The sequence below is a fragment of the Camelus ferus genome, chromosome 35 (genome assembly GCF_009834535.1).
Source record: "Camelus ferus isolate YT-003-E chromosome 35, BCGSAC_Cfer_1.0, whole genome shotgun sequence".
Lineage (NCBI taxonomy): Eukaryota > Metazoa > Chordata > Mammalia > Artiodactyla > Camelidae > Camelus > Camelus ferus.
Window position 1 is genome coordinate 15,174,821 of NC_045730.1, and position 26,203 is coordinate 15,201,023.

At 37.5% G+C, this 26,203-nt stretch overlaps 2 protein-coding genes across 3 annotated transcripts in view; one reads left to right on the forward strand and one right to left on the reverse strand.

The window, feature by feature from the left end:
• ST8SIA6 (ST8 alpha-N-acetyl-neuraminide alpha-2,8-sialyltransferase 6) overlaps nt 1-26,203 on the forward strand; it is a 137,380-nt gene that overhangs the window by 101,579 nt on the left and 9,598 nt on the right. Inside the window, exons 5-8 of one of the 2 annotated variants that reach the window (XM_032473656.1) lie at nt 3,313-3,457; nt 6,888-7,000; nt 9,707-9,799; nt 10,953-11,465. In XM_032473656.1, coding sequence (XP_032329547.1) covers nt 3,313-3,457; nt 6,888-7,000; nt 9,707-9,799; nt 10,953-11,421 — 820 coding nt within the window. In that variant the 3' untranslated portion in view covers nt 11,422-11,465. The remainder of the gene's footprint in view (nt 1-3,312; nt 3,458-6,887; nt 7,001-9,706; nt 9,800-10,952; nt 11,466-26,203) is intronic. The other variant, XM_032473657.1, reaches the window with a different exon arrangement.
• On the reverse strand, nt 16,603-18,263 carry LOC102513194 (AT-rich interactive domain-containing protein 1B-like). The gene has a single exon (XM_032473655.1). The coding sequence runs from the start codon at nt 17,897-17,899 to the stop codon at nt 16,655-16,657; it is 1,245 nt and encodes a 414-aa protein (XP_032329546.1). The 5' UTR covers nt 17,900-18,263; the 3' UTR covers nt 16,603-16,654.

Sequence of the window (26,203 nt, forward strand, 5' to 3'; positions counted from 1 at the left end):
TATCTGGGCATCGATGTGGCCCGGTCAAGTTGACACATAAAATTGACCATCACATCTCGTTAATACCAACAGTGTCCTTCATTTCTTAAGGTCTCTTGCTCTTTTTACCCAGGAAGGAGGAAACCACCATGTCGGTTATTGTGAACGCATCTAGTTGACTTTTGAGTCACCAAGGATCAGAACTGACTCTCTTCTTAAGGATGATGGGAAATGGAAGAGCAGACATAGAATTCTGTTTTATTTTGTTTATTCTAAGCATCTCAGCTTTATACTAAACTCTGGCTATTACAGGGGTCTTTACCACGTGGATGAGCTGAAAAGTGACAAAGAACATAGATTTGTAATTCTGCTACTGAATATTAAGGTTTAAAAAGTCCGGTTGGTCAGTGACTCCATGTAAGCTTCAGAAATGACATCTTGGATAATTATTCTGATGTTTTTCCTGGGAAGTTACTATGAGTAATTTGGTGTTTAACATTGATTTTTGATAGTGATTTCTTTAAAAGTGCAAGGGAGAGATGGCTAAATCAGTTCTGGCACATTCATGCACTGGAACTCTACTCCAGCAATAAAAAGGAACACATTACCAATAAACACAGCAAAATACATGAACTGCAAAAACATTTATGCCAAGTGAAAGAAGTCTTACACAAAAGCATATATACAATATGATTCTGTTTGTATAGATTCTAGAACAGGCAAAATTAATCTTTGATAAAAAATAATCACAAACATGGTTGCCTTGAGGTGAGGGAGGGCTGGAAGTAAACTGGGAAAGGATTTGAGGGAATTCTCTGTGGGGTTGGTAATATTTATATCTTGATAGGGAGTTGGGTTACAGAGGTACACACTTCTCAAAACTCAATGAACGCACTTAGAATTTTGTTGTATGTAAATTCTATCCCAAAATACAAAACAAAATAATTATATACGTGCTGAAGTAATTAGAGGTGAAGTGGACCTGTAATCTACTTTGAATTGCAATAACTATAATAATAAAAATGGATTGATGGGTAAATACACAATAAAGCAAATATAGGAAAAAAATTACTTGCAGAATCTAGCTAATAGTTTTTCAAGTGCCCATTGTCCAATTCTTTCAACTTTCCTGTAGGTTTGAAAATGTTATAATACAACCATTGAAAATATAATTTCAGGGGAAAAAAAACTATTTAAAAACACACAAAGGGTACTCTGTGTTCTTTTCGTAATGCAATATTCTTTCAAGTACCAAATATCCTTGGAGAAATCAAGTTACTTGTAAAAGGTGAATGAGAATATTCTGTTGCCTTTCGCAACATCCTGCATGAAAGAGACATTTAAAATTATAAACGGGGTAGGGAGGCAGAGAGGGTATGTCTCAGTGGTAGAGCACATGCTTAGCATGCACAAGGTCCTGGGATCAATCTCCAGTACTTCCATTAAAAAAATTAAATAAACCTAATTATCTCTCCCCACCAAAAAATAAAATTATTAACACATGAAGATTTGTGAGTTTGCAATAAATCACATGCATTGTTATGAAATTAAATTTATAATGAAAAATAACATGTTTCTGACTACACATTTAATTTTCAATTTTTTTGTTAATCTTCATGAACTATCTTTTAGAAATGGAGGTTGTATAATACAAAGTGAGATAATAAGGTGATAGGATTCAATTAAGGTACTATTTTAAGTATAAGGTATAGTATAAGCTAACTAATAAGTCTTTTGGAAAAATCTTGATTTTAGGGTACAAATAATATCACAGTACTGACTTTTCATACCCTGAGGATTATTGGAATTCAAGAAGACTGGAACAGAATTGGAAACAACCATGACAGATTAGAGCACTGTATTCTTTCAGCAGAACCAAATTCGGTAGGAACGTATACAAAGCATACCCTCAGGAGACCCCCCCAAAAAAAACAAAAAAACAAAAACCAATGAACGGTGTGGGCTGGGGAAGGAGCACCGATGAATCTGTCCGTGTGTCAGTCCTGACCGCAGTCAGCTCTGCTCACTGACTGTTCAGCATTCCTTGTACTGTGATGGGACCCACCTTTCATACATATTTTTAAGTGAAATGGAGAAAGAACTAAATGTTTACAGAGGGGCAAGGTGACTTAAATAAATGAAAAGCTGGTCTTAGGAAAATCTGAAGTAAGAGAATAGGAAATTCTCTCTAAATTCCTTCAAGATTGAAAAGGTTCGAGTTTTGCTTGATTTGTTACCACTTTGAATTACGTGACGTGTTTGTATGGAGAGATTCTAGGAAGAGCCGATCAGGGAAATGGATTTAAGTTAAGAGAATTCAGTTGTGTAAATGAAAGAGTCTCTTGACTTTAAGATGGATTAAGTTCTAGAATAGTTACCAAGAGATGCGGTGGAATCTCCATCCCTGGAGAATTACGTTAGCATAATATAAATTCTGAGTGGTTCTAGATTCCCCTGCCAGAGGTTGGGGGCAAACTTAGATGATCCCTGGAAGGACCTTTGTGGATCTGCATTCTAACAATAATGTAATGGTTTTGAAATACAGGTTGATACTAAGTTATGTTTTTCTGGGCTTTCTGTAAGGAAGGGCAGCTTGTATTAACATCACTTAAAAATTCACTGTATTGATGAACAGCACGGTGATTATGGTTAGCAGTACTGTATTGTATACTTGAAATTTGCTGACAGGGTAAATCTTAAGTATTCTTACCGCAAAGAAAGAAGGAAAAAGATAACCGTGTAAGGTGATGGATGTTTATTAGCTTGATAATGGTGATCACTGTATGCATATCAAAACATGAAGTTTACAGCTGAACATAAACAATTTGTATTTGTGAATTATACTTAAGTGAAGCTCAAAAAAAATCACTGTATTGAATGGTTCTTTTTTTTTTCATTGAACTTGTCTCATGATAAATGATTACATATCACTTTGGTGATGATTTGCTCTTAATTGAGTTCCTGTACTTTTTATTGAAATAATTATAAGGTATTCTGTCATTTTCTCTTTGTTGTTACAACATTAAATTAGAAAGACATTTTTATATTTAAACCATTGTATAATACGTTATTTCCTGTTAGGGAGACGGTCTCTACCTGAATATAAGTATGTTTATATTCTTTGCTGTGTTTTTTTTCTGACCACATCACCATTTCACCATCCGGGGCCAGTTAGAATGGCATGAGATAAAAATGTCATCTCTGTGAATGATTTAATCATCTTTCTGAAATTAGATATATGGCAAAATCGTCCTCTGCATTTTTCCATTGTAGTCTCTATTTTTGGCTTCTTAATCTTACTCCTTGACTAACTCTTATCCTTATCCTTTGCAGAGCCAAACTTGCTTCCTGTTGTGATGCCGTTCAAAACTTCATTGTTTCTCAAAATAACACTCCAGTTGGGACTAACATGAGTTACGAGGTGGAAAGTAAAAGCGAAATCCAAATCAGAGAGAACGTTTTTGCTATGTTGCCAGTGGTGAGTGAAGATTTGTGTGTTTTGTTCTATTTGTGTCACCTTTCCAGGTGAGCGTTCTGTCAGATTAAGTCCCAGCATAACAATGGACGAGCTGATGAGTTAAAGTGCCACCCTCCGTTGTTCTGTTGTCTAACATCTGTATGGTGGTCCATTTTCACAGGGCAGCTTTGAATGCTTGTGGTGCTGCAGGGGATGGTATTTACCTAAGCTCTTGGAGCCCTTGTGTCTTGATGGCTCATCCTTGAGTGAGACGAGTTAGTTGGGCTTCCTACACAGTAATTACTAGGGTATGGGAAGTTGACCATTTTTTTCACCTGGAATAAGATTCTTCCAGTTGTCAGCTTTGGTGACTGAATCAATACCTTCACAAAGAACTGTAGGTTTATGTGGCTAATCTTTGGGAAGTAAATACATAAGAATTTGTGGTCAGTAAACATAATCTTAACAAGACAGGGATTTTTACCTAGTGTGTTCCCTGATGTGACTCAGGCTCCTAGGACATTCCTCAGTGCATGCATACATTCATTACCTAGTTGTTAATTAAACTAGTGAGCATTGATTATATTGTAATGAGTACTGTTACAATATAAATCCAAATCTTGGGGGAAATTATTCTCATGAAGGATATCCTACTGCTTATAAACTACACTCTCAGGCATCTTTTTATGATATGATTAAGAGCAGTGAGGCCAAGACAGTCTGGTCAAAATGGGATCATTTTATATCTGCAGTTTACCAACTGTAGAATATTCAGTTCTTGCAATTAATTCTATTTTGTTGGACCCTTGACTTCTTTCAACTATTTTACTGTCATGTAAGTTGTTCCAATTTTTAAAAAAAAAATTACAGTTCAAAGGAAGTATGATTTGCTGAGAATGAATGGAAAATCAATATAAAATGTTAGAGAAAAAATATTGCAAATTTTCTGGGAGGAAACGAGGGCAAAAAGGTAACTCCTACAGCATTCTAAAACTCCCCTTGTGATGCACTGAAATTACCAGTAGTTGGAAAGATATTAACTAAAGAATATTTATGTCGTCCATCAGTGAGGGCCTTGGGGAGTTCCACAGAAAGCAACTCTTGGCAGTTTTTGCTAGTGTTTTCCTTGCTTTAGGCTGGCCAGGACAGAGGAGTGGCAGGTATTTTTGCTTCTAATTGACATTTTGAGAAGGATAACAACATAGGCTCAGTAATTCTGGCTGCAGTTAACAACAGCATCCATTTTCCAAATTGATACTAATGTTTAAAAACTGGGGGGAGGAAATTCTGAAGTCAGTGCAGTAAAGATCGCAAAGGGAGGTCAGTTTTATGTGTTGCTTCAATATCCCTCCCCATGGACACAGCATCTGACCTCTTTCCCACCTCGCTTCCTGCACCCCCCACCCTGCTCCACACTGCGGGGCTCACAGAGAGCAGATCAAAATAGATACTTCTGATTAAGTGTTGTGGAGTCACTTCCTCCAAAAACATCACAAAGTTACTTGAGAAAAAAACACAAGGTTGGCTTTCAACCAGAGTGAGAGACCAGCAAGGCAGCTGAATTGCACAGATTCACGTTTTCTTAGGCAGTTTATTTTAAGGAACATTGAAATTCTCTTTTATTTAAACTCTTCCTGAATGTGAGGTCCCGAAACATATGGATTTTGTTTTCTCCGAGTTGACCAGGAAACCAGAGAAAAACATTCATTATTCTGAGTGTTTAATTGGAGATGCTTCCCTCAATAGTCTTTTCTGTTGTACCATAAAGAGCCTATTTGCAGCCTGCCTTATCCATAAAATTCAGCATGTACGGTGATCCTGCTTAGTAAACACTGAAGACGTCTTGAGCTTGAACTTCAGTGACTTGAAATAGCCTGAGGTGTCTGGGAACCATTTATTTAAGAGCCAGGCACTCTGCTGGGCATTGCAGCTATACAGGGAAATACGGCACACGCTTAAATTAACACTTCACCCCCGAACAAGTGCAGTTGTGTGATGTATAGTTGGTTAAGACCATGGACCCTGAAACAGACTGCCGGGGTTTGAATCCCAGCTCTGCCACTTTCCATCATTCTGTCTATAAAATGCTCACCAGGTTGTTGTATGGATTCCGTGTATTGATAAGTTACCCACTTGGAAAAAAATGCCTCTCACACGAGAAGCACATGGTTTTTCATCTTTTAGGGACAAACCTCGACGTCCTAAAGCAGAGTTATCATCATATGGTTAGAGTGAGGTAGGATCTCATGGGCAGCTCAGAGCCACACTGGTCCTGGGGTGTTGCCAGTGAGGCTGGTACACTGGGCAGGTGCATGCTCTGTTGAATAGCACTGTAAATACCCACACTGTGGCAGATTGTAGTTTACTAGTGGTTTAACAACCAGATGACAGAATTCTGAATATGTACTGGGTGGCTCCCATAAGCTAGTACCACTGGGTTCCAGCACAGCATTGGGGTTGCACCAACGTGGCCACTGGGCCAGCAGACATCATTGAGAAGTGACATCCTTCTGGGCTAGGTCTGTAGGAAAAGGGAAGAGAAAATTAAAAGTAATAGACACACTCTGTGCCCTTGAGGACCTACATTTGAATTTAGAGACCAGGTAGGTGAATCAGGACCTGTTCACTGTGGACGTCTGAGCTGGGCCCCTTCCTTCTGGTTAAGGTCACATCATTATTTCTGGAAAAGTGACCCACAAAGGCAAAGTGCACTGTCAAACTGAGCAGTTATGTTTCAGACTGGGGAGGATTTGGTAAAAGTGGGAAGTCTTTTGGGGTCAGCCAGTTGGGTCCTTGGAGGAAACAAAAATGATTCCGGCCTTGGAGATGAACTTGAAATAAATCAGCACAGAGTTACTAGATCTCCCTGAAGCACCGTGTCTGGTCATTTGTGGAGATGACAGGCATAAATCCCCTGTCATCACCCAGCCTGAAGGTCCAACTATTTAAGAAAGACAACGAGCTTTCACTAAATTAACTATTAATTTTATGGCCAAGAGTAGAGAATTTAATGCCCCTTTCTAATTGCTTTATTTTCTGGGGTTTTTTTTTGTTTGTTTGTTTGTTTGTTTGTTTTGCTGAAAATGGTCCTGTCTGTCGGAAAGACACCATGTGGGATTTTGCCTTTCTCATTTTATTTACTTAATTATGTGATGTCATATGTGTCAAATTACATCTTATAAACAAATATATTTTTATTATTACATTATATTGTGGGTGATATGCTGTATACTTCTTGCAAGAGAAATGAAATGTAGGTTTGCAGGATTTTTTAGGAACTTTTAGTCATAAGTTGATCAGTGTACTGTGGTGTCGCTACTTCTGCCCCTCTTTCTTGTTCTCTCTTGTTCCTTAGCAGGTGTAATAATTAAGCTGCTTGAATTAAGCTGCTGCTTTTTATGGTCCTAAAACTAAAGACATCTCATGGCAGTTTTTCACTTTCTCCTGATAGTCTCAGCCTTTTGTGGAGTACCCCTACAATCAGTGCGCAGTGGTCGGAAATGGAGGAATTCTGAATCAGTCTCTCTGCGGAGCTGAAATAGATAAATCTGACTTCGTGTTTAGGTAAGATCTGTCAAATGGGATTCTTTGAAATCCCAGATGAGTTGGATATTTGAAAGGAATAGGGTAAAGACACTCCATGTCCATTTTGACCTTTGAGCTGTGATGCTTAAGGCTACAGCTGATCTAGTGTGTTTCTTGAAGTATTAAGTGGATCATGAGTTCCTCTGAATGTTGATATCAGAAGGGTAATAAAAATGTGCTACAGTCAATTTCCAGAAACCCTGCTTGAAATCATGGTGAAAGAGGGTCTTCACTGCAGAACTTGTCAGAGCCTCCAGTGTATTAAGGATACCTTCCTTCCTTCCTTTCTTTTCTTTCTTTCTTTCTTCCTTTCTTTTCTTTCTTTTCTTTTTCTTTCTCTCTTTCTCTCTTTCTCTCTCTCTTTCTTTCTTTCTTTCTTTCTTTCTTTCTTTCTTTCTTCTTTCCTTCTCTTCTCTTTTCTTTTCTTTTCTTTTCTTTTCTTTTCTTTTTTTTCTTTTCTTTCTTTTTCCTTTCTTTCTTCTTTCTTTCTTTCTTTCCAGAGCATTTCAAGTAAGTTTTGTTCTCAGATAATACTTGGAGCATGCTGACCTAGGCATTTTACAGCCACACAATATCATCATTTATTTAGGTTTCTGGCTTGAAATATTTTTTAAAAATTGTGCAGCTTCTAAATTCTGGTCTTGTTACATGTTTATTTCTCAGTACAAGCAAGCTTGCAAAAACAGTAACAAAAAATGGTTTCCGTGTGTGTCTGTACTAACAAAGCAAGGGATAGAGCATCTCCACTTTCAGAATATATGGACAGGTGACTCATCCCTGTGAGGGTGGATTTCAGTTGAAATGCACCTTTTTTATAAAGTAAGTCGAAATCTGTTTCTTCCTATTTGGGGAGCATTGACTGCATACATCAGAAGAGATCCTTTGATCCTGATCGATTTAATGCTGCCCTTTTTAGCACATGAAAAAGAATTATAATTTTGAATCAGTAGCTCCCCTGACTTTAATCTTATTTAGAATTTTGTGCTGAAGGGAATGCCAGAACCACAGACCTGGCAATCCAATCATTATTGAATATGTTCCTCGTGATTAATGTGACAGTGACCAGTACCTGCGTGATTTAGCCATTTTGTTAAAGTACTCAGTATGAAAAAGCCATAATGACAATAAATAATTCTTCTTGTAATAGACATTTTATAGACTGAAAAATCCCCAAAACATCTGTGGTGAGTGTTATGTCTAAACATCCATTTTACTTTATAGCAAATACAGGAAATACAAGGTTTTTGTTAGATTTAACAATCAGGGGAGAGGAAAAAAAAAAACCCTAAACAGCTACTTAATTTATATCTCCAAAATAAGCGCATATATTTCCAGATTCTACATTTGCTGATGTCAGGAATTTTTCTGAATACAGAGTTCCTTTTGAAGTTGACCTTCCAACCTGAAAGGCCAAATGAAGGCTAGCTGTGGTTGGTGTCATTATAATTTATTTACTTTTTTAAGCCCAAATTTATTTTGGCCATGCATGTATTTCATAGTTTATAAAACCATCTGGAAATTACTTTTTTTTAAATTTTCCATTTCAAAAGATCAAGAGCTGTCAGCTAAGTGTCTAGGAAACAGGAATAGGTGATGCATGGCTTTGCTGTACCGTGTGTGTACGGTACCTAGCAGTTCCCCTAGGAGCCACATCTGATACTATTGGGAAAATCACCTTTGAGTCTTCAAAAGAATGTGAGACTGTTCTAGAAAGTGGATTTGTTATAGGAAGCCCACTGATAAAGACATTTCTGTGGCCTATTATCTAAGATTTTCCCCAAGGTGCCACATTTAATCATGTTCTGATGTATTTTTTAAATCAGTGAGGGAAGTCCATGTCTCATTATCTGTATGTTTTATATCACATAGAATAGAATCTTTCTGCCTCAGTCACATTACAGAACACCTCAGGTTTAAATAGCCTTCCTCACTGATGCTCCGTTTATATGGGCAGCTTTAAGGAAATGGTCTTCTTGAAATTCTGTAAATGATACTTTGGGATCATAACCAACTCCCCGCCCCCCCCCCCTTTTTTTTGTGGCAGGAATGTATTTAGCCCCAAATTACAATTCTCAATTTGTTTTCCAATTTAAAAACAAATTAGCACTCAAAAGGAGATGAGAACATCAGTAGGAAAACATCATTATAAGAACATTAGGGTTTTATTTATTAACAGCATGATTTGGTGGGAAAGTCCATATGGGAATCAGGAAGTTGTTTTTTTTGTTTGTTTTTTGGGGGGTTTTTTTTGTATAGCCTTTGCTTCTGGCAGACCCTATAACCCTTAGTCACAACGCCTTCATTTTTAAATATCTGTAAATTGGTGATCATACTATTGTGGGACTATAATTAACATAAATAATAATTTTAATAAAAGGATCATGAATTCTTCAAAAGCTACACGAGGTGTAATTGTCATTTCTTGCTTTGTTACTTATAAAGGTCTTAATCAATATTGAAAGCCTTTATCAAATTCATATATTTCATGTAGTGTTGAAATGCCAACCAAAAGTTCAGTACTTATTAAATGGTTTTAAATGAAAATCAGATGAATTCTGAGATCTCTTAAGAGCGATGATTTTTCTCCAATGAGAATGATCACATGTATATGTGTGAATGTGTGTGTATTGTACTTTTTTTTTTCAGAAGTTATATTTTGAAAATAGTTTTTCTTTCAAATTCCAGGTGTAACATCCCCCCGACCACAGGGAATGTTAGCAAAGATGTTGGCAGTAAAACCAACCTGGTAACTCTAAACCCTAGTATCATACGACTAAGGCAAGTACCTCCAAGTTATGTTTCTGTTCAGGAACGTTTTTCCATGAACTCTTGGTCTGAACATTAATCTTGGTGCTGAGAGTGACTCCCAGTACAGATGGAGTGGCTTTGGGGGAAATACGCAAGAATACGTTATTGGTAATTTGGGTGTTGGCTCATAAGACATATGACTTCCAATGTCATAGTTGCTGATCAAATGAGAACTTATTTTACCTCCTCATCTTTTTTTTAACAGCAAAGTCCCTTTTTTCAGTGTTCTTTCAGAATTTTACTGCTTTACTTTTATCTTGATAGCACTTTCTTGAAGAACACTTAGTCTGTTTAGAAGCTTTGGAGAGCAAGCCTTAGGAGAACCTGGCAAAAATCAAGTTTTCGGTTTGGGTAGTTTCTTACTGAAGGATAATTTCCATATTTCCTTTTCCCCAATGTAGCTACTAGAAAATGTCAGCTGTTTAATAAAAATCCCATTCGTAGTTTTATTCTACAGTTTTCATCAAAAGTGACTCATAATTGTTATTAGTAGTATGCACCCCTCAAATAGTTCTAGTATGTCTTAAGAGAATATAAAATATTGTTCCCATCTCCCCAATGTTTATTTTCTAAACACACATAATCATAAACAGGATATTTACTGAGGTATTATTTAAATCAGACATCACAATCTCTGGAGGAAATTTTAAGTATGTGTGTGTATGTGTGTAGACATTTTAGGTTTTCTAAAGGAAACATTTTATAATAACATTTGTATAAGTTTACAGCTCAATGAATTCTTAAAAATGTATAGATATTTAAATATTGTCCTATGTTTGAGAAAACAGTTCAGCATTATAAATTTGGGAGGTGTTTCAGCATCAAAAAGTAACCCTAGGAAAAAATGACGTGAGTTGGAAGATAAAATAATATAAAACAATGCATGCTGAGTGAAAGTATTGCCTCATAAGAAAGTAGGAAGCATAGATGTGCCGAGAGAGAGAAAGACCAGCCCCGATATGCACATGATGTTTGCTTAACATGTGTCTTCTCTAAGTCTCCAGTTTATCTCAGTGATATAAATGGTTCTGCTTTTTGGCCAGTGGTGAATTCAGCCTCATGTCACCAAACCTGCTCATTTGAGTATTATTGTTAAAATTATGATTTTTTAAAAATTTGGCAGATATGGGAACTTAAAGGAAAAGAAGGCAATGTTTCTGGAGGACATGGCCACCTATGGAGATGCATTCGTCCTTCTACCGGCATTCTCCTTCAGGGCCAACACCGGGGCCTCTTTTAAAGTGTACAGCACACTGAAGGAGTCTAAAGCAAGACAAAAAGTTTTATTTTTTCATCCCAAGTACCTGAAAAACCTAGCCCTTTTCTGGAGGACTAAAGGTGTGACCGAATATCGCCTGTCCTCCGGCTTGATGATCACAAGTGTGGCGGTTGAACTGTGTGAGAGCGTGAAGCTGTATGGCTTTTGGCCCTTCTCTAAAACTGCAGAGAACACATCTGTCAGCCACCACTACTACGACAACCATTTACCTAAACGCGGTTTCCATGAGATGCCCAAAGAGTATAGCCAAATTCTCCAGCTCCACGTGAAAGGAATCCTCAAATTGCAGTTTAGCAAATGTGAAGTAGCCTAAGCAGAAGGTCTTAAAATGGGAATAATTTTTATATAATGCAGTAGGTGAATATCAATGTTCCAAACACCAAAAGACGTGATTATAGGGAATAATAGGAAAAGTCCTGAAATTTGGTTGGATCAAAGCTCCCTGCTATGTTTGCAACCTCAGCATCTCATTTAATTGTTCTAATCATCAGTTTTTCTTCCTGTAAGATGGGGACCATGATATCTAACTCATATTAGGGAAATGTGATAATCTTTGAACACTCTTGGCAAGTATTTGGCGTTAGGTAGGAACACAATGACTATTTCCTTGTTGATATTTGTAATAGCCATTTCCACCCTCACCAGACATAGTAAAAGGCAGGCTGTCTCGAAGACCCTTTCTGGAGAGAACAGCTGAATTGCCAATATTCACTGGAGTTCTTTCTCCAGCAGATCGTTTTATTGTCAATAATATCTTTCTCACCTTTCTTCATGTCTTAAAGGGTGCATATAAGAAAATTGTGGGTGATCTCTTAAACAAGAAACCCTTGGTTATTTAGGAATGAATTCTGTCTCTTTGTAGGCCTAATTACATTCATTTGTGTCTTGAGCTGTGCTGACATGGTGGTTAGATTAAGGCCAGTTCTTTTCCTCTTTTATCTACATTTTAAAGTCACTCTTTAAGTTCTACTCACTTTCTGCCTCACTCCCAAGCCTTTTCCTCTCCCACTGACAGGATTTGCTTTACGAGTAGGAATAGTTACAATACTCAGTTATTCTTACCTGTTGTCTTGCCTCTGGGGCCCCTCATTCAATTGATTTGTTTTTAATGATTGAGCAGTGACTTCATGAGCCTTTCACAGGCTCTATGAGAGGGACGTGAGATACTAAGTTCTGCAGGGGGACACAGATGTGTGTATTGTGAACTGTGATGTGCTGTTCTAATCGTTACCACAAAAGCTGAGTAAAGCACTACAAGGAACGGAGGCAAGAATCATCCAGCCAATTTCAATGGAATCAAACAGTAAAAGTTCTCAAACAATACCAAAACACATTTTCTGTTTTGTTCCAAGAGGAAGAGGACAGATATCCTTTGGTAGAAAAATAACAGTGCTAAGGAGGTACGTTTTACAGAAGGGGAGACACTGCACAAATGAATAGGAGAAGAAAATACATATGTGAAAATGAACATTTACATGGTGCCAAGTACTATGCTGGGTATTTTATGTATGATATCATGTTTAATAAAGCAAACCTTTGACACTTATGTTCTTATCCTCACATAACAAATAAATATAGAAGAGGCTCAAATAGGTAACTTTTGTAAGGTTAAATTATAAGAGTGGAGCTAGTATTCATTCTCCTGTCTGACCCGAAACCCATGTGTTCACCCATGAAGGCATCCTCACACTCAAGATAATATACATACCCATTATCCCAAAATGTTTTCTTATGCTTCCTTCACTCAGCGTGATAATACTAGGATTCACTCATATTGTTTGCGTGTCAATAGTTTATTCCTCTACTTACTGATACGGATGTACCACAGTTTTGACCCGTTTACCCACTGATGTACATTTCAATTTTCTCCAGTATTTGGCTATTACAAATACAACTTATCATGGACATTCATACAAAGTATTTGTGTGGACGTATATTTTCATTTCTTTGGGGCCAGTATCTAGGGTTGGAATGGCTGGGTCACCTGGTCAATGTATGTCTCATACTGTTTAAAACTACCAAACTGTTTTCCAAAGTTGTTGTAACATTTCATGTTTTCTATCAGTAGTCTATACAAGTTGTTAAGGCACATCTTTGATAAAATTTTGTATGGGCAGTGTTTTTTAATTTTAGGCATTCTTTTGGATGTGTGCTTGTTTCTCATGATTTTAATTTTGATTTCCCTTATGATTATCTTTTCATGTGTTTATTTGCTTCCTATCTATCTTCTTTGGTAAAGTGTCCATTCAAATATTTTGACCGTTTTTGATTGGATTGCTTTATTATGGAGCTATAAGAGAATTTTATATATTCTAGATACAAATCTTTTGTCAAAAGTATGACATTTTTCTAACAATTTTTAAATTTCACTAAAATCTAATTTATTGATCTTTTCAATTTTATGGTTTGTACTTTTGTTTCAAATTTAAGAAATCTTTGCCAAATCCAAGGTCACTAAGATTTTCTCCAATGTTTTCTTCTAGGTTTATACTTTGACTCTTATATTTAGTCTTACGAAACACTTTGAGTTAATTTTGTGTGTCTATTTACAGTGTGAAGTAAGAGTCATTGGATTTCATGACTTTTGTTTTTATAGTTGCTTAAGGTAATTAATATGAGACCTATTTTTGTTTTTAGCATGGGAGTTTAGTGCTATAGATTTCCCTCCAAATACTTTAGCTGCTTTCCACAAATTTTGATATGTCATGTTTTGTTCTTCATGCAGTTTAAAATACCTTCTGACTTTTTTCCCCCTTTAAAAAAAACTTTATTGAGATAAATTCACATACCACACAGTTTACCCATTTAAAGTGTATAGTTCAATGGTTTTGAGTATATTCACAGAGTTGTATACACATTACTATAACCAATATTTTAAAATGTTCATCACCCCCTTCCCCCACAAAAAAAAATAAACCCTACACCTATTAGCAGTTACTCCCAATTTCCCCTCAGTCCCCCAGTCCTAGGTAATTTTTTCTTTGTACCAAAGTTTATTTAGAAGCATGTAATTTAGTTTCAGATATTTCTGAATTAACCAGACATATTACTGTAGATTACTTTAAATTTCAGTGTGGTCAATGGACGTGCTTTGCATGATTTTAATCCACCTAAATTTATTGAGACTTTTATTTTTATGACCCAGAATATGGTCTCTCTTGGTAAGTGTTCTGTGTGCACTTGAGAAGTATGTGTATTCTGATGTTGCTGAGTGGACTGTTCTAATGTCACTTAGATCAAATTGATTAATATTATTGTTTCAGTCTTCTGTATATTTCCCGATTTTCTGTGTATTTGTCCTGTCAGTTATTGGGAGAAGAGTGTTAAATCCTTGACTATAATTATGGATTTGATTATTTCTTCTTGCAGTTTTATCAACTTTTGCTTTGTGCATTTTGAAGCTCTGTTAATAGGTGCTTGAATGTTTAGGATTGTTATGTTCTCTTGATGAATGACCTCATTATCATTCTGAAATTATCCTCTTTATCTCTAGTAATATTTTCTCTGACATCTACTTTCATATTATTATAGTCACTCCAACTTTTTAAATATAATGTTAGCATATCTCTTTTAGCATGTCATTTTACTTTGAACTTATTTCTTTATATTTAAAGGGATTTTCTTACAGATAGCAAATAGTTGGGTCTTGCTTTTTTATTTAATCTAAACATTTGCCTTTTACTTCGTGTGTTTATATCATTTAGATTTACTTTCACACATTTTACTTCTACATATATGGTAAACCCAGCAATACTTCATTACATTTTTTGCTTTAAACTGTCAATTACCTTTATAAATTTTTTTCTTAAAAATTTTTATACTTAACCCAGATATTTCCATTTTCAGTACTTTTTATATTTTTAGATCTGCATTTTCACTGGGTATAATTTCTCTGAAGGATTTCCTTTAATATTTCTTGTAGTGCTAGATGGCTCAATGATAAATACTTTGTTCTGTATATTTGAAAAAATGTTCATTTCACTTTCATGAAAAACATTTCTTTTTTTGTTGAATTGATAGTATATGTTCTCTCGGTACTTTAAAGATGTTTTTCCACTCTCTTCTGATTTGCATTGTTTCCAATGAGAAGTTTATTGCCAGTTTTACCTTTGTTCTCATGTATATAATGTATCTATTTTTCCCTCTGGTTCCTTTTGATTTTTTCTTTCTGTCACTAGTTTTAGGCACTTTTATTATTATGTGTGTTCATATAATTTTCTTCAAGTTTTTTGTACTTTTTTTTGTTTGTTTTTGGTTTTTGGTTTTTGAGCATTTTGAATCAGTGGACATACGGCTTTCATCAAATTTGGAAAGTTGGGGCCATTATTTTCAAAGGTTTTTCTTTCCTACCTCCTCTCCAGTTTTCAGAATCTTCAGTTAACATAAACTAATCCACTTGAATTTGCTCTGCAGGTCATTGATTCTCTATTAATCCTTCTTCTTCTTCTTTTTGTTTTTGTGGTCTGTTTTTCATTTTGGATAGTTTCTATTTCTACATCTTCAACTTTACAAATACTTTCTTTTACAGCATCTGATCTGGTGTTAATCCCATCCAGTATGTTTTTCATTTTAAACATTGTAGAAGTTTTATTTGTGTCTTTTTATGCCTTCCATGTCTATATTTAGTAGGCTTGTTTATTTCTCTGTCTTCTTCAGCATGTGGGATATACTTATAACCCTTACAGTGTCTCTTTCTACTATTTCTATCACCTGTGTAATTCTTTGATCTGTTTCTACTGATATCTTTTTCTTCTCAATCTGAGTTGTAATTTTCTGCTTCTTCGAATGTCTGGTGATTTTTTATTGAATGCCAAATATCATAAATTTTACTTTCGTATGTGTTAAATATTTTGGTATCCTGTAACTAGCTTAAGATTTGTTCTGGGAAGAAATTAAGTTACCTGTAAAGTGTTTGTTCCTTTAGAGGCTTACTTACAGCCTTTGTTAGTTGGAATCATAGCAGTGCTTATTCCAGGGCAAAGTTTTTTCTCCTACTGAGGCAATACCCTTATGAGGACCCTATTCAGTGTCCCATGAATTACAAGATTTTCCTTTCTGTGTGGTGGGAACATGAATTATTCCTGGCCTTTTTTTTTTTTTAATTAATAACTCCCTTTGGTAACTGATACATTTAAGTTTTATTTTGTCCTTTAAGAATGGGCAAAGAGGAATGTAATAACATTCACCATTTCTGTGAAAAAGACCGTTCCGATACAGAGGCAGAGGGGACTTTGTTAGCATATTCTCCAGAATGCTCTCTAGTGAGTGGATATTTGCAGATGACTTTGGAGCAGAACTTCTCCTGTGTGTGTCTCTGCCATGGGCCTGTGACGTGGTGTTGCCCACAGGGCCTCTCCATGTCTAAAGCATGTCTCCTGGTTGTCTCCGCCTTTCTCCAAAGAGCAGTATTTTCAACTCTGCATCTTGGTGAAGCTGTTTCCACCAAGCCCGTAGGAACAATGCATATTCCATCCTGGATTCCTAAAAGCCTGCTTTGTGCCAAGTTTGCAGTGGCCTGCATCACTGTGGCAGCTGCCTCCTGTGCCTTACAGTTCATGGTTGGGATTGGTGGCCCCATTCCTGGCCCTCCCTGCTGAGACATGCCAGGAGAACTGGGGGTCATGCTGCTCATATTTCGAGGAAACGGTCTGTTCTGCATCGCAGTTGATGGCATTCGTCCCAGGGAGCATAGCACCACATGGCTGGCTTGGCCCTTGTCCATGCATCTGGTTCTTGGCATTGATGCCCATGCCGGGCCCTGGGCTGCTGTAGCTTGCACTGGGCACCCCACTATACGTTGGGAGTCTGGAGTAGTTACTTTGTGGTCCATATTGGCTCATCTGTGGACCGCAAGTCCCACTTGAGTTACTCTGCTGAAAGCTACTGGTTCCAGGATGCATCTGGCCTCCAGGACAGGGATGAGGCGACATGGATGGTCCTGTCTGTTGAGGTCCATATTGAGACATCTGAGGGTTTCTTTGTGTGCCTGCCATAAAACCTCTTTCCTGTGGCATAGGTGACTGGCTCAAGGCAGGATGGGAACTGGATTCTGACTGGCTCCCAGGTGGCTGAAGAGGTATCTGACTGCCTGGAATACTTGCAGGAGAAGTTGGGCCAGACTGGGACTGGTTGCTTCCTACAGGAGAGCCGACAGGAGAAGGCGATGGGCCCCCAGGGATGCTGGAGAGATGGGGAGATGCATGCGGAGAGAGAGGTGACTGAGCCAGATTGCTCTGATCTCCTTGGCTGCTCGTGGACCTGGATGCACTGGCTGCTGAGCTCAAAGTTGCTTCTGTTCCAGTGGGGAGGTCATCAATGGAGCCAGACAGATCCTTGATTCCAAAGGCGGTATCCTCCGAGGTCAAGACTTCAGCTGGTAAACTTGATGGTCTTTCTTGTTGTATTAAGTTCAAGTCTTCGTGGTTAGGTTTTCCGGGAGCCAGAGGAGGTTGAGACCTAGTTCCATAGCCTTCCTGACACATGTCCTGCTGCGGCTGGTACCTCTGCTGGGACTGGGATGGCGGGTACTGCTCCTGCTGGGGGAGGTGCGGAGGCTGTGGCTGCTGGTTGTAGTAAGGCTGCTGGCCCTGCTGGCAGTAACCACTCACGCCTTGCTGTCTGTCCATACTGAGGTGGCATCTGCTGCTGTGGGTACTGCATTCCTCCGATGGCCCCTGGGGTCCAACCTTGAATGCCAGTGGGGTACTGCTGTGGGCCTGGGGGGCTGTAGGAGCCTCCTGGGTAAGGGCTGCTCTGCTGTGGCTGAGAATGAGGGTTGCTGCCCATCCCATACAGCTGAGGTCTCTTCATCACCATGGGATCCATTGGGCTGCCCTGGGATCTGCCCACGGTTGGGCCAGGGGTGTCGGGGCTCATCGCCGGGTGGCTCCTTTGTTGCGTGGCTGCCCGGGCCAGGCTGGCAGCAGCGTACTGGGTGCCCATGTCCTTGCCGAAGCCCATACCTGCGGCCGCCTGCTGGCTGCCCGCCCGCTGGCCGGCTGCCCCTGCCGCCGCCTTCAGCATGCAGCCAAAGACCAGAGGAGAACATCTTGCAGATATTTCTCTCCATGAAGCCTCCACTCTATACCTACCTTGGCATCCCCAGACTCCTAGATCTATATAACCTCTACTTGTGGAAACCACTGGACTCTACCTGAGTTTCCCTTCCCTGTGGTTTGGCCTGGAAACCACTTAGCAATAAGTTATGGCATTTGTAGGACTGCCCTCATTTTCTTCCCTTTTCTCAGGGATCACCACACTGAATTGCCTAATGTCCAATGTCTGAAAACCATTATTTCACTCATTTTGTCTGCTGTTGCTTTTTAGCTTTTCAAATAGGCAGTTAAATCAAGTCCTTGTTACCGTCTTATCCAGAAGGAGAAATTCCCACGTGATATATTTTTATAGTGTTTGTCACCTGTCTTTTCTTGGAGTTGCTGGAGGTATCTTTGAGGATTTCCCTTTGCCTATCTGATATTTGAGCCTGGTTTTTTCAACCCAGCATTCTATAATAGACTACCAGAAGTCAGTGAGCTCCCATGGAAGTAATTTTATTATAAGAATATAATTAATATATTTTATTAAGTGCTTACTCTATGCTTGGCACCATTACACAAGAACTTGCCTTACAGTTAATCTTATTTAAAACCAAAGTTTACCTCCAATTTATATATGAGAAACAGGCTAAGAAGGCTGAGAAACTTGCCCAACGTTATACAGTATACAAATGTCAGAGCCCATTTTCAAATTTAGGTTGTATACCCAAAGCCTATGTGTTTAATCAGTATTGTATCCTCTCTTTAGTTTATTATTATTGATGGTGTTTTGTTTGGAAAAATGAGGTTATCTAACATTTTTAAATTTTAGACTTTTACCTTCATTATATTGGGTCTTTTTTAATCACATTCTTCTTCTTGATACCTTCATTACATTGGGTGTTTTTTAATCACCTGATTCTTCTTGACAAGTTCTAAGTTTTAACTTTTCTAAATTAAGAAATTATGACTCAAGCTTACACTATAAATTTTACATATTCTACCATATTCATTTTAAAGTTGAATTTATTTTGGAAGTATCCAATATGTTAAATTCCCCTGAGTTCTTTTTGAAATGAGCATTTAATGCGATAAATTAATGTCTTTTATCAGCCTGAATTCTATTTCATCTGCCTTGAGGTATGTGCACATACGTGTGTGTGAAATGCAATAAAATGCCAATGCGTTATTATTCTGTTCCTCATCTTTTGGTACCTCAAGGAGACTTAGAATCCTTACCTCAGCTATAACAATGTGTTCATTGGAGGCTAAATATCCCCTGTTTTCTTTTGTATGGAAATGTGAGCAATCAGAAATTGTTAAAGATTTGCCAAAGTTAATTATTAGCAAGGTTAACAGCAGGTATTCAGTGTGCCAGGCAAGCAGCACTGCAAGCCTGATACCATTTATTGAAAGCTTGAATTGCACCAATCACTGTGCCTAAAACTTTACATGTATTATGAATTCTTGCAAGATGGTAATGTAGCTCTCAGTCTGATTTTCACAGATAAGAAAATGACTCAAAGATCAAAGTGCCTTCAGCTGAAAATATCAAAAGCCCCATCAAACTGTCTTAACACATGTAGAATTCTTGAGCACCGATCTGGAAGTGCAGAGATAGCACAGTCTGAGAACTTTGGTTCTGGCTTCACTTCCCTGCTAGAGTCTTAGTCTGGCTTCCTTATCTCTGTGTTAACTTCATCTTAAGACTAATTTTGAACAAAAGCATCACATGTAGGCCTCATACATGTACATTTATACATCTGAACATGTCCAGAGAAGAGGAGAGAGTCTCTTCTTGACACTGTCCCAGAAGAAAGAGGAAGAACTTTCCCCAAAGTCCCAGCCAACCTCTCCTTGTTTCTTTTTGGCTTAGAATGGTCACATGTGCATACCTGAACCTACCATTGACAGAGGGAATAAAGGGAATTTGGAGTTAACCTTTATAATCAATCTTATTGCTGGGAAGTGTGGACTTCAAGGGGGACAAGCGTGTACCTGAGCAAATTCAGGGTTTTGTTGGGAAGGAGGAAAAAAGGGAGGATTTTGGATGGGCATCTTAACAGTATTTGCTACAGTTTTCCCTGTCTCACTCATCTCCCAAGTGACTGAACTTGCGTTTGAGCCCAAGTAGTTCTGACTCCAAATCCCGTAGTCTTTCTTTCAAGCGCTGAAGCTTGTTAGTATGCCGTCATGCTGATAACAGAGAAAAAACACTAACTTTTTTTTTTTGTAAAATAAGTTACTGGGCACTAAATGTATTCATTCCAGAAACAGTTCTTACACGAGTGGCACATTTTTCGTTTTCATTTCAGGCACCGATCCCTCTTCTGTATTAATCAAAATGTAATATGTAGGACCCCTCCACCCACCCCGCACTCTTATTTGTTTTACTTGTAAGACAATGACTTGATTCACTTCCATCAGATGTGTGAAATGAAATGTTCGCTCATGTGTGAAGTATGAGAAATCGCTATTAAGACTTTTTCCTTTTGAGTAGACTTTCTGTGCTTACTGATCTTTGGATAAAGAGAGTGATATTTTAACAACTTTGTCTAAAGAACTCAAACCTGATGGCTTCCCAGAACAATATTTACCCATTAGGTATTTACCCAAATTACTCTTCCAAGAATCATGGAATTCTTTGTATATTAGCAACCCCAGAGTAGTTCTAGGCATAGAGTCTAGTAATAAACATTTTTGAAGAGAAAGCTTCCTTTCATTTGCCATCTAAGGCTCATTGAAAGTTTATTCTTTTATTTTTTAAACTCATACATTTTTTTGGTTGGGTGGGGGTTAATTAGGTTTATTTTATTTATTTTTAGAAGAGGTACTGGAGATTGAACCCAGGACCTCATGCATATGAAGCATGTGCTCTACCATTTGAGCTATACCTTCCCCCCTGAAAGTTTATTCTTAATAATCATTATGTCTTGGTTCGCCCAGATGGTCCTAGTTTATCCCCCTTTATTCTCGTAAGTGTCCAATTTGATGGCAACATATGTGGTCACCTGGTTCTTGGAAGTTAAAATTTCATAAACAGGATTTGGTGGGGCTATAAACCATATAACTTAGTCAAAAGTTTGAAGTTTGGGTTTTGAAAACTTAGCGATACTCTACTTTTACCTCTCTGAGAGTCAGGAGAACAGTGGTACCTCGTCCTACTGGAGTGTGAAGTTGATGAGAATTTCTTGACTTTTAAATGCTTTTTGTCTCCATGGTGAATGGATTTTGTTTTCTGAATGTGAACCATTCTAGACAATGAAATAATTAGAAGGCTGTGTGATGAGTTCTGGTACTACCCCAGTCCAATCTAATACCAGCTTTCTATTGGGGTCTTTGAATATATTTAATCTCCTCCTTTTCCTGTGCTAAGAAATCTGGATAGAAGTCCCTGTCCCATGAATACTGTCATAGATTAATATGTTCAGTGTTTTAAAGGCAGAGCAACCTATCATTTTAACTTTTAGCATATTTAACTATTGCCAGTCTGGCAGAATATTTCTAGGTAGAATTAAAGGTAGACACTGAAATGCTAGAGTAATTATAGCTCTCATAAGGATAAGAAAAGTTATCCATTATATGAAAAAGAGCACTGATCTTTAATATAATGCTGGCATCAGCTTACTCAAGAGAAGGTATTGAAAGTTATTTTCTCTATTGGTAAAATATTTCTTCCACCACCTTGGCATAGTGATAACAGTAAATGGCTTCATTGTCTATAAATGCTGAAAGCAATTATTAACATTTCAACTGTATCTAGGAAAACTTAAGGAAACATTGCTTCCTGTTTTTGTCTGTATTTTCTGGGATTTTTTTTTTTTTTTTTTTTTTTTTTTTTAGAAACTGCTAAAAATTGCATGGTTTCAAAGTAATTTTTCATGCCTGATAAATTTCCAATCCATTCAGTTTCACTTAATAAATATCTCTGGACCTATATAATTGTTTTATAATTAAACAGGCCACTTCAATAATAGATTGCTTTATAATGTTTGTAATTTAAAAAATTGAATATTTTTGAGCATTGATGATGATTTAATAAAGCATCAGCATATTTTATTATCATCGTGGATCGCATAGGGACTCAGCTGCTTCTAACTGGCCAAAACCAAAATTCATGATCAAGCATATGTAGCAAATAACTTTTAAGATTTGTGTTATTCCTACCTTTTTTGAGTTACTGATTATTTCATTGAATTCTTTGAGGGTGTCACCAGTATTATTCTCATTTTATCGATGAGAACATTGAGATTTCAGAACAAGAAGTAACTTGAACTGGATTATATAACTAATACACAGAAGATTACAGAAAACTACTTCTTTTTAAAACTTTTTATTTTGAAATACTTCAATTTACTTACAGAAAATTAGAAGAAATAGCATGATAAGTACCCCATATAACCCTTCACGTGGACTCAACTATTGATTTAAGGGCAAAGTGAAGATATCATGATTCTTTGCCCTAAGTCAGCACGTATTTTCTAAGAACAAGCACAACGTAAGTAGTAATGGGTTTCAGGAAATAAATTTCCTTCTTAACCAATATCCTAGATTGTTTCCCCAATCTCAATGAACAAGACTGTTATTGACATATCCAGCCATTGAGTCAGTGCACTGATTTTGTCTTTGAGAACAAGGTTTCCTAGTTTTTGCTGCACTTTGGCATCTTCGTAGTCAACCAGTGAGCACTATTTTGAGCTGTCAGTAAGTGCAATCTAAAACCTGTTCACAAAATTTGTATTATTAGAATTCACTTTGAGCTGCTTTTTAACAGCTTATATGGTCTCTGGATGTACACTTGGGAACTGGGTAAGAGATGGGAGTCCATGGGTTTCCTCTCCCACAATGTTATTCAGTAAAGTTAACTGCAGTGAATCAAAACTGAATCCTTGAGTCTTCAAAAGTCTCTGACTTATGTACCCGAAGAAAATATTAAGGGAGCTCATTTTTGCCACTGGTTGACTGGAAGGATTTATGGTTCCCCCAGTGCGACTCCCCTTTCAACAGAACAGTGATTGTGCTTTAACTGTTTCCTTGAGCAGGGAACTCTGAGAAATGTATTCCGGGATATTTCCCTTTCCTCTCCATAACGTATGTTGGCACCAGTGTGAATTGTGACCTTCATGACTTCGTAAAATGTCCTGCGTCAAGCCACAAACTTACTGGAATTTTGTGATCTCAACATTGGCACCACTGCAGGGCAAAACACATCCCCAGCTCCCCACATAATTCATCCCAAGTGACAAATCTGACTTTTAATCCAAGCTCCTCAGTACATATGCAGTAAAAGTGTCTGTTTAATATCAGACATGTAGAGGTATGGCTTGTTAATCTCAGAGACATATGGGGCTGCCAAGCACCTTTGTTTAATCATGAATAGCAAGAAACAGCATTTCTGACACTACCCATAACATCAGTCCTTCCTCAGACACTTCATGTAAGGTAGATTCCTGCGTAGACAGTGTATTTTTCATATATCTAATGTCTCAAAGCTTAAAGCTGTCATATTCTGTTTCCAGTGTTTCTACCCTGTATCAGATTCACTGAATTTGTGAAACTCCTTTCCCCTGCTTAGCAATCTGCCATTTCAGAAGAGATCTCAGGGATGTGCTGTCCTGACCTCTGAAGTTCTTAACTTTATTCCAAAAAAATTAGGAAGGCAGGGTAGAGTATTTTGTCCCAGGCAAGAACAAACAAACCCCACACAAGGGACATTTCAGAAGCAAGATTGCACTTGGAATAATTTTAGATACAGCTCATTATTTCCTCAAGTTGCCTTCAAAACTTTTAGAAATAGTTGGCTCTAAACTGTAAATGAATACCTTTTCTTCAACACTAAATAATCTGAGAGCTAAAATTAGTCCAAACTTGAGGAAACGAAGACCTCTAACTATAATAAGAGAACATATTGGGGTTTTTTTTTTACTGTTAAGTTTGTCTTAATGTGAGATATACGATAACTGGTTTTTTGTTTTTTGTTTTTGTTTTTTTTTTTTTTTTGCCAAATAGCCATACATAGTCCAACTCCTGGGATTTCATGATAAGGGCATTTGTTTAGAAAGCTGTCTTTCATGGTCAAGTAACATTTTCCTCAATTCCCTTTCAGCTGACTTCTGAAATGTGTTGAGGTTTTGGGTTTCAAATGTGATGGATAGAAAACCAGTTTTTAAATACACCATTGTTCTATGTAAATACTAACATCCTTTTCATTAATTTGCAAAAAAAAAACTAATAGAATATCTGTTACGGTCTTTTTTTAGGGATACAAATATGGGATGGTTCTTTAAAAATTCAGATTGTAGAGGGAGGACTGGCTGGTTAAAGAATGACAGTATAATGCAGTGAAATGCCCAGAGAGCTCTAGGAACACGGAAGAGGTGCCCTAGCTTTTCCAGTTGCTGGTCAGTAGATGAAGGTTGTCCCACTCACTTAAAGGCACGTGTCCAGGAATGGGCAGTGGGTATAGACTCTTGCCAACCTTAATTGTATTATTTTAATACTTATTAGCAGCACAGCCATTGTCTTTTCAAAATGAATTGATTTCAGTCCTACCCCTCAAAGACAGCGTCTGGTTTAGGGTTTACTTTCTTAAGAATTTGTTTTCTTCTCTCCCTGTATGACCCTCAGTTTCCTCATCTCTAACGTGAGAATAATAGAAGTCAGGATCACCACATGTGGCTTTGGAAGCTGTGCACTGCACAACTCCAAGAGGCAGCATGTACATGGACCATTATATGAGTGGCACCCCCTGGAGTTGTGCAGCTGTAGTAAATGGTACTTACCCACAGGGTTGTGGGGAAGATTTTTTTTTTTAGCAAGGTGGAATCCAACTTTTGTTTTGGATGTACAGTTGATTTACAATAGTAGTTTCAGGTGTATAGCATAGTGATTCAGTATTTTTACAGATTATACTCTGTTAAAATTTATCACAAGATAATGGCTACAATTGTGCTGCACAATATATCCTTCTTGCTTATTGATTTTAATCATAGCAGTTTGTATCACTTTATCCCATACCCCTATCTTGCCTCTCTCCCTTTCCCTCCCCCTACTGATAACCACTAGTTTGTTTTCTGTATCTGTGGGTCTGTTTCTGTTTTATTGAAAAAATACTCATTTGTTTTATTTTTTAGATTTCACATATAAGTGATATCATATAGTCTTTGTCTTTTTCTATCTGCCTTATTTAACTAGGCATAATATTCTCTGGGTCCATCCATGTTGCTGCAAATGGCAGAATTTCATTCATTTTTAATCGCTAAGTAATATTCCATTGTGTGTGTGTTTGTGTGTGTGTGTATGCCACATCTTCCTTATCCATTCATCTGTTGATGGACACTTGAGTTGCTTCCATATCTTGGATATTGTAAATAATGCTGCTGTGAACATTGAGTGCATGTATCTTTTTGAATTAGTGTTTAGATTTTTTTCCACCCAGGAGTGGAATTGCTGGATCATATGATAGTTCTGTTTTCAGTGTTTTTGAGGAACTTCCATACTGCTTTTTATAGTGGCTGCCCTAATTTACACTCCCACCAACAGGGTACAGAGGTTCCCTTTTCTCCACATCCTTGTCAGCATTTGTTCTTTGTGGTCTTTCTGATGATGGCCATTCTAACACGTGTGAGGTGGTGTCTCACTGTGGTTTTGATTTGCATTTCTCTAGTGATGTTGAGGATCCTCTCATGTGTCCATTAGCCATCTGTACATCCTCTTTGGGAAAATGTCTGTTCAGGTCTTCTGCTCATTTTTTTGTTTGGATTATTATTATTTTTTTAATATTGAGTCGTATAAACTGTTTATATAGGTGGATATTAACCCTTGTCAGTCATAGCATTGGCAAATATTTTCTCCCATTCTATAGGTTGTCTTTTCATTTTGTTGATGGTTTCCTTTGCTGTGCAAAACTTAAATTTAACTAGATCCCATTTGTTTATTTTTGCTTTTACTTATTTTGGCCTTAGGAGACAGATCCAAAAATATTGCTGTGATTAATGACAAAGATGAAATGATCTATGTTAAGTGGTGAGCACAGTGGTAAGAACATAAGGACTCAATACA